Source organism: Hirundo rustica, chromosome 17 (assembly GCF_015227805.2).
Source record: "Hirundo rustica isolate bHirRus1 chromosome 17, bHirRus1.pri.v3, whole genome shotgun sequence".
NCBI lineage: Eukaryota > Metazoa > Chordata > Aves > Passeriformes > Hirundinidae > Hirundo > Hirundo rustica.
Genome location: NC_053466.1, coordinates 13,705,971 through 13,714,847, shown reverse-complemented (window position 1 = coordinate 13,714,847; position 8,877 = coordinate 13,705,971). Strand labels below are relative to the sequence as shown.

Here is an 8,877-nt window from a genome sequence, read left to right as displayed (position 1 = left end):
AAGGGAACACCTACACATAATGGAAATGGGAGGGGGCCTCAGCCATGAATTTCCAAAAGCCTCCTTGGTCGTTGTAGCTGATACTGTGTTTGTCTCCTCCAGCACCAGTTCTGCCCACCATAAGGCCACCCACGAAGTTCTTTCAACGCCTTGAAAGATCTCAGAAACACTCCAGGTTCCTCCACAGCTTCCATCTAATGCACAAGTCCCACACTCATCAACTGAGGACAGGAAAAACACAACTACTGACATTCAGAGCTGCAGATCCAGAAGGGGTTTTATTTCCCTTAATTTGGAAACTTGTTTAAAAGAACAAAGCAAAAGCTCTGCTTTCCAAGTCAGTGGGAACAAGGCAAATACCAGTCCAGTAACTGGGCTGAAATCCTCCTTTAATAGTGATAATGCTGGCCAGCATACAGGTAAAACTAATATAGGTAATGCTGGTACCAGCCTGGAAGAGACTCTGGGAAGGGTCTGTCTAAGAGGTTGTTTCTGCCCCAACAGCACACAGAAGCATCCTTGGAATTGTTTCCCCCCCAGTTCTATCATCTAAACACAGGGTCACCCTCACACATCAGGGCTCTGTGTGCTGCCTCGCTGCTCAGCCCAGCCCTGGCTCAGTGATGGCCTCAGCATCACTGCAGGACATTCCTGGCAAGTGACCATGCTTCATCAGCTCCCAGCTGAGCCAGATGCAGCTGACACTGCTCTGAAGATCAGAGAGCCATCCTCAGGCTTCCAACCACCCCCTGCACTGGGCTCTGCCTGCCCCAGCTCTAATCTAAGTGCCTTAGCAATTTCTTCTACTCCTGTAGACTCTTCCTGACACAATACAAAGCAAATGCATGGACGGTCTGTTGTTTAGAGGGAAGTCAGAGGAAAAACTCTCGGAAATTAACAGCAGATTTGCTCTTTCAGGAAAATTTCTTCTCAGCCTCAGCTTCCTTCTGCTGCAGCTTCCGAATCAGCTCCAGCAAATTCATCTGTAGAGTCAGCTCCTGCAAAGGGAGAAAGATGTTTGTGCAAGCAGATGATGCCATTCCCTGCTGCAGGAAGCAGGAAGGACTGGTGTGCGTGTACCACCTCCTCAAGAGCTTCTTGTTCTTAGGGAATTAAAAAAAAAGAAAATATCAACCAGGCAGCTAAAAACCAAATGCTTCATCTTGTTCAGGTGTTTCTCTAAAACATGCAGCAGTGACATCTTACTGGACCTGCTGCAAACTGTGGCTGTCTTAGGAATGCCAGTGCTTGAGGATTCCTTAAGGATCCAGAGAGGCTCTTTCATGTTCACCATGATAAATATGCTAGGGGCTATGAGGGCTGGTCAGTTCTGCAGGCTGAGGAGGGGCAGCAGCCCCAGAGAAGCTTCTCCAGGCCCCTCTGCACATCCCCCACAGCATCTCCAACTCCCTGCCCCCTTCCCAGCATAGAAGGGCAGGAAGAGGAGGGATCGCTTTGGGAACCCTCTAAGTGGGATCCAAGGCAGGTGCAACACATGGCTGTGCTGGTGCATCAAACTCCCTGCAGGCATTTCATTCTCTGTTCCTAGAAAACTCCCTTTTCCAGGACCACAATCAAGTGGAGACATCAACATTAGCTCACAGTTCCCCTGCCACCTCCTTGCTCTTTAGCTACATCTAGCTCAGAGGCAAGATAGTGGGGCCAGTAATTTCTGAGTGTAGGTCTGTGACTCAGCCCTGCAGACACAGAGCTATGGAAATAAAAATCTATTTTTGTAAAAATATATCCCCTGCAGAAGGAGGCATTTCATACAGACTGGAGGGGGAACACATCAGCTGATGGGAACTGCGTGAACAGATTCCAGCAGGGATTTCTTGGTGGCACTCATAAGCACATGCCAAGATCTGGGTTTGGCTTGGCACCTGTCCTAAAGTCAAGCATACAAAAACCCAGCAGAGAGGAACCCTAATAAGGATTATTACTTACAAAAACAATATAAAGGGCAGGGCAGGGGGGAGAGAACAGGCTGTCTGCATTATACAGCTAGGGAATGGCAACACTGAAAAAATGAGAGGCTTATTCAAGGCTCCACAACTGGGAATCATGTAGGTGGGTGTTAGAAAATGCCTGTTTAGCTTCATTTAAGCTGTCTTTTCTCAGCAGTAGGTCTTTATCAAAGTGACATTTAATCAGCTGAAAAAAAGAGAGTTAAGAACAGCCTGTCTCTGTGTTCCCTGCAAACTTGTATGGCTTTACAACAGGACTTGGGAATTTTGAGGTTTTTTTCATTCCTGCAGTGGCCTAAGGACAATGTGGACAAACTCAGGTGACTCTTCAGATGTTTTAAGAACAAACGCCTTGGGGAAACTGGAAACGGTTCTTTAATCACAGCCTGAGATCATCAGCTCCAGCAAGTCACAAGCAAGAATGAACAAGGTGCCTAATAAACAGTCTTGAAGTCAATTTTTATAGCTAAGCTGAATATAAATGCAGTAAATTAATTATTTTAGTGCTTTTCAGACCCATTTGAGAGTCACAGGACTGCAGGCTTTTGGCACAGTGTTTTTTCCCTCCACAATGGAAAAAAATACTGCAGGAAGTTGGGAATGCTGCCAAGAGGTACCTGGGTTTCTGCTTTTTTGTTATGAACTGATTACAAGGTCTGTCCAGTGCACATCACCCACCAGCTGGGAGTCAAAGGACGGATTGTTCTGACACACCCATCCCTGATTTATCTACAGCAAGATTAAAAAAAAACAACACCTCAAAGATATTAATCCAAGAGCACTGTCAAACAATCATGGAATGGTTTGGGTTGGAAGGGAATTCCCACACCCTACCATGGGCAGGGACACATTCCACTATCTCAGGTTGCTCCAAGCCCTGTTCAACCTGGCTTTGGACACTTCCAGGGATGGGGGAGCCACAGCTGCTCTGGGCAACCTGTGCCTTACCTGCCTTCAAGAGAAGAATTTCTTCCCAATATCCCATCTATCCCAGCCCTTTGTCAGTGAGAAGCCATTCCCCCTTGTCCTGTCCTTCCAGGCTCTTGTCAAAACATCTTGGCTGCCATGCCTGAACACCAACCTGGGGGTTGGTGGTGATGTAGAAGCCAGACACCCCAGCCTTCTCCAGGGTGCTCTGCTGGTCGATTACTTTTTGGTCCAATTCCAAGACTATCTTTTCATCCATCATTCGCTGCTCCTCTCGGATCTGTTGCTCCATAGCCTGGAAAACATAAAAGTCAATGGGAAAGTGAAATAACTGTGTTCTTCACAGCTTTTTCTCATCTCTAATTCTTTTACTAGAACCCAAGAACAAGCAGGCCTTAATCTCTCCTGATGAGTCCAAGGATAGCCATGGGCAATCAGCATAGCCTCAGGTTTTAACACCTCCACCTGCAAAGCTGCCACTCAAGAAAATGCAGGGAAGTCATAGGAACAGACTACTCTGAGTGTTTGGAGGCCAGGAAAGACCATGAGGAACCGATCAGTGTCCAAATCACTTTATGTGATAAGTCACCACCTGAGCTATGGCTGAGCTCAGCCCAAGAACAACGTGTCCCTCTGAGGTGAGGCTGAAGGGGGCCTTGGAGGAATAACTAAGGCCACTGAACGTTGCAATGATGTGGCAGAGGCAGGGAAGCAACATACACACATGAAGGTCATGCAGCAACAGCCAACTTTATTGAGACCTCTTCTTAGAGATCAGAAGGCACGGGCAGTCAATCCTCACTGGTTGAGTCAGCTGCCACCAGGCCAACCAGCAACAGCAGCCTGAACCCACAACGGCCTGGACCTGCTCTCCAACAGGCATTACTACTTGAGTTACATAATCAAGTTAATTATATCATCAACCATATTTCAGTTAGAAAGTTGGAATTACTTATAACTGTGAGGCCTCCAGGCCAGCTGTTGTCCACAACTGAAGCTCATCAAGACAGCTTCCTGGACACTAATATGGAACTGGAGCTATAAACCCTACACAGATCCTATTTATTTGTGAAAGGATCTGAATACTGAGCTCTATTTTTGACAGGTTGAGAACATCATGAAAGAAGGACTTTGCCACAAGAGCTCCAACCAGGAGGACATGGCTGCTTCTGCCTCACCAACATCTGCCCAAACTTCAGCAGACAGTCTCTGTGTTGCTTCCAGAGAGGACATGGAGCCCAGCAAACATGTGGATGACAAAGGCATGCTGGAAATCAGGAGTGGAAGCAGAGAACAGGATTGCAGGGGAGAAGCAGAGCACAGATCAAGTAAAAAGCCCCATGTGTGCAGAGGTGATAAAACCTCACCAGGCTGCACTGAACAGCAGGCTTCCTTTGCAAGCCACAGGGAACACCAGGAATCATCAAATCCCATAAAAAAGTAATGACAGGCTCATTTTTGTAGGGTGGACAGCAGAGTGAGTGGGCAGATTCTGCCCCTCTGGTCTGCTCAGGTGAGACACCATCTGCAGAGCTGCCTCTAGCTCTGAGGGCCCAGCACAGGAAAGACATGGAGCTGCTGGAGAGTCCAGAGGAGGCCACAGAGGTGTTCCAAGGACTGAAGCCTCTGTGTGACCTTAGAGCCCCTTCCAGTGCCTCAAGGGGCTCCAAGAGAGCTGGAGAGTGGCTTGGGACAGGGAATATAGTGATAAAACAAGGGGGAATGGCTTCAAAAGGAGAGGGAAAGATTAGATGTTGAGGGAATTCCTTCCTGTGAGGACGGTGACATGAAAAGGTTGCCCAGAGAAGCTGTGACTGCCTCATTCCTGAAAGTGTCCAAGGCCAGGTTGGATGGGGCTTGGAGCAACCTGGGATAGTGGCAGGTGTCCCCACCCATGGCAGCGTGTGGGACTGGATGAACTTCAAAGTCCCTTCCAACCCAAACCATTCTGTGCTTTTCTTGCAAGACGTAAGAAATAAATAAACCATTAGAGAGCATCCAAAGGCAGGCAATGGACATGGTGAAGGGATCTGAGAGGGAATCATGTGATGAGCAGCTGAGGATACCTGGTCTGTTCAGCTGGAGGAGACTGAGGGGAGACTCACTGAAATTACAACCTTCTTGAAAGGGGAAGAGGAGGGGCAGACACTGATCTGTTCTCTGTGGTGATCAGTGATAGGACCTGTGGCAATGACTTGAAGTAGTGTCATGGAGGGTTAGGCTGGATATCAGAGAAAAGTTCTTCCTTCAGAGGATGCTAGGGCACGGCCCAGGCTCCCCAGGGAACGGGCATGGCCCCAAGGCTGCCAAAGCTCCAGGAGCGGTTGGGATTGGGGGTTGCACAGGGTGGGATTGTTGGGGTGTCTGTGTAGGGCCAGGAGTGGGACTGGATGGCCCTTATAGGTTTCTTCCAACTCAGCTTACTCTGTGATTTTGTGAAAAGCACAAGTTTCAACATTTCATTCATGCCATGCTGTGCCTTTGTAACAGAGAATACAGGCACATGTTCAGCTGGAAACATCCACGTGGTTAAACTATCCCCACTGCACAGAATGGCAGACGTCACAAACCCCAGGATTTCCTACACCATTGGCTGGTGGTTAAAAAGGCTTTGGAGGGGAGCTGAATGCCTCCACCCTGCCACAATTCCTGGTGAAAATTCACAATTTGTGTGACAGTGCTCTTGGCCATGAAGAGTCTGGGGAAGGGCTGACCTGTGTCTGCAGCAAGGGTATCCATGGCTCTCTGCAAGAGGTGTTACCTAACAAAGAGCAGTTATCACTCACATGGGGTAGGAGCCTCATGGCTCCTCTTGGAACCTCTCCTGGATGCAGAGCCCACAATTAGCACATCAGTGAGAAACCTTCACAGAACCACCTGCAATTAAGGAGGATGCAGAACTTGGATCCACTAGATGACCATACAAAAGCTGCTCCAGAGAAATCCAGGGCAGGATCTCCTGGCAACAAATGGGAAGAAACTCAAGACAAGTCCAGCCCCAAGGCAAGGCAGAATGATGACTGCTCCTTCACCCAAAGGAACAAACCTAAGCAAGCTCTGTCCTCACACTTTCTTCAGCCCAGGGGTTCACTCCCTTTGTGGGAGATACAACAGATTAAGATCCCTCATTTCCCAGATTTTTCCTCCTCCCACTTACCTCAGTGTGCCATTGTCTCCTTCACTTATGGTGCTGGAGGACTGACTTTCTTTTGACTTGAAAAAAACAAGTGCCTCACATTGTTTAGTGTTGGCATCTAATTCTGGGTCAGAGAAAAGTGCCATATCTTGGACAAATCTGAGGCACACAAGTTTTGCTCCAGCCCTGGTGGCCACGGACCCTGCATGATGGGCTAAAGCTCTTCTTAATGCCATGGGTTCCACTGAGAAGCCAAACATCTGTAATGTACACCTTGCATTACCTGTCCTGGGAGCCCAATCCCAAGCTATCTCATGGGAGCTAGTCATGGAAACCTTTAAGCACAGAGTGCAGCTTCAATTAGACACATATTAGATATAACAGAGATGACCAATCTGTTCCCAAAATGCTCTACAGCAGAATTGTCAAAGAGGATAAACACAGAAGAAGTGATTCTATTAGCACCTGAGAGAGGAAAACAGAAGAAAGGCAGAGGGCAGCTAGGAGGAAGTTGCACAGCATGTAAGACAAGGTAAACTGAGACATATTTAGGCAATTTAATGAAATACTAGAAGCGTTTAAAACAGGCAGTAGAGATTACTGCTGCAAGTCTAAGTTACCCAGAGAAAGATTACAAGGACAGGTACCAGATGTCCCGTCTTTAATCACCTTGAAAGGAAATGAGGAACGTGGAAACATCAAAGAATCCAGCAACAGCAAGCACTGACGTGGTGCTTGCTATGGGCCAAGAGAGGAAACAGCTCTCTTTCACCAAACGTGGATCAAAGCAACTTCCCCCCAACGTTTCAACTCCACTGATTAACATAACCAGCTACTCGCCATTTTCTTACATTACAAAACTGCCTCTATCACCAAGAGGTGATAAAAAAAGTCCTCTGGGATTGAATATTTTTGAAATGCCTTGGGATGCTCTCAGAAACAATTACTGTAATTATGAAACTTGAGGTGTTTCCACCTTATGAGTGGCATTCAGTAAAATGCGATTGTTTTGAATATTGTGTACTTCTGACTTGTTACAATATCATGGCAGATCTCAGGTGCCTTCTTGCATGTTTTCTATCACTTGCTCACTATCCTGTACAGGCTTCAGTCCACCAGATAATGATGGATCATTCAAGTACTATGGAGACCACTGCCTTTGGAGCAGGCTCCTGAGCTTCCACAATTCTCAGATCACACCTGGGATGGCAAGAGCCTGTCCCCTACCTTGAGGGGACAAAAGGTAGAGGAAGAGGCCTCTAGATTGGGGTGGGGAACGTAGGTCTGTCCTAGCAAGACCAGCCAGCACAGCTGGTGTCTTCCAAGGCTGAAGGGCAGGAATAGCCAAACTGTCTGGAGATGCTGCAGTGCTCCTGCAGCAACGGGGCTGTAAGAGCCCTGGGGAAGGACACAGCTCTGCACCACCCCTCCATCTCCAGCCCAGCCCCCCTCACCTCCATCTCACGCTGCTGGGCTGCACGGAGCAGTGGCAAGTTGTGGGGCCTGCAGCACTGCTGGGCCTCCTTGTGCCGGTGGAACAGCTCCTGCTTCAGCCCTGCCATGGGCACAGAGGGCTCAGGAGGGCATGCTGCTTCCAGGTGCCCTGAGTGCCACCAGGGCCACCCCTCCCTCCCTCCCTCCCCCCACTGCCTTCCCCACAACCCGCAGTGTCATTCCCTATAGCTTATTCTCTTATGCCTTCACAACCCACTCACAGGGCCCCCCCAAACCTGCCCTTCCAGTGCCATCCCCAAGACCCCAACCTGTCCCTCCCAGCCCCGCAGTGTCCCCATCACAGTCCCCCAATGCCCTCTAGTGTTACCCCCCGTGTCCTCCACTGTCCCACAGTCTGCGTCCTCCAAGTCACCCCCTTGGCCCCTCACTGTCCCCCGAGTCCCCACACCACTCACCCCCCTCCCCCCCGAATGCCACCCCCAAGCCCCCACTGCCCTCCCCAGCCTGTCTCCCTGGTGTCCCCCCACCGCCCCCCGAACCTCTCCCTCACCCCAGAGATGTCCCAGGCCTGTCTTCCCTGAAGTGCTACCCCCATTTCTCCTGAGCTGGCCACCCCCTCAGTCCCCCCCCAGAGCTCCAGGACGGCCACCCTTGTGCCCCTCGCCCCTGTGCTCCCCTCTTCGGCCCCCCAACGACCCGGGACTACTCCCACGGTGGCCCCGGTACCGCGATGCTCGCTGTGCAGCTGCCGCCGCTGGCTGTACAGGTTCTTCTCGGTGAGGTGTTGGATCTCCAGCAGCCCCTGCACGATCTCGAACACGGTCCCGTCCAGAAGCGCCAGCGCCAGCTCCGACAACGTCGTGTACGAGAGGCGCTGCTGGCAGGCACTGCGGGCACAAACCGGGTAAGCGCCGGCACCAGCAGCGGCTCCTAGCCCCCCTCGGACTCCGCTAACCTGGGCAACGCCTTGACAAGCGCCTGCAACTCGGCCAGCAGCCGGTAATGCCGCTCCTGCTGCCGGGACAGCACCTGCTGCTGCTGCTGCTCGGCCGCCTCGAACCCGCCCGGCCGCGCCATCACCGCCGCCGCACTCCCTCACTCTCCACTCTCGAGCTGCGCCTGCGCAGGGCCGCAAACCCGCCCCCTCCTGCCGCGTTTTGCGCATGCGCGGAACCGCCCCACGCCTCATGCCCCGCACGCCTCCATCGTCCCCCCCCGCCCCCGAGCAGCTCAAACCTCGCCCCTCCGGCCTTCACAAACCGCGCCCCGGAACGGCCAATCCCGGCCTGGTCCCCTCCCGTGACCACGCCCATTGCCCCCCAAAATGCCAATCCCGGCCCGGCCCCCCGTGACCACGCCCATTGCCCCCCCAAATGCCAATCCCGGCCCCGT

The 8,877-nt window shown here is 51.0% G+C and overlaps 1 protein-coding gene across 1 annotated transcript; it reads right to left on the bottom strand.

The window, feature by feature from the left end:
• Positions 1–259: 259 nt before the first annotated feature.
• LOC120760699 (protein DGCR6) lies at positions 260–8,618 on the bottom strand. The gene is made up of 5 exons (XM_040081211.1): positions 8,441–8,618; positions 8,212–8,372; positions 7,485–7,585; positions 3,049–3,189; positions 260–998 (listed from the first exon to the last, which is right to left on the bottom strand). The coding sequence occupies exons 1-5, from the start codon at positions 8,560–8,562 to the stop codon at positions 915–917; spliced, it is 609 nt and encodes a 202-aa protein (XP_039937145.1). The 5' UTR covers positions 8,563–8,618; the 3' UTR covers positions 260–914.
• Between the last annotated feature and the right edge of the window lie 259 nt (positions 8,619–8,877).

Excerpts from the sequence above, each read along its gene's own strand:
- LOC120760699 (XM_040081211.1), bottom strand. The coding sequence starts at position 8,562 with ATGGCGCGGCCGGGCGGGTTCGAGGCGGCCGAGCAGCAGCAGCAGCAG. Across the intron at positions 8,373-8,440 it reads CTTGTCAAGGCGTTGCCCAG|TGCCTGCCAGCAGCGCCTCT; the intron begins GTTAGCGGAGTC and ends TTGTGCCCGCAG. Across the intron at positions 3,190-7,484 it reads CCCAGCAGCGTGAGATGGAG|GCTATGGAGCAACAGATCCG; the intron begins GTGAGGGGGGCT and ends TATGTTTTCCAG.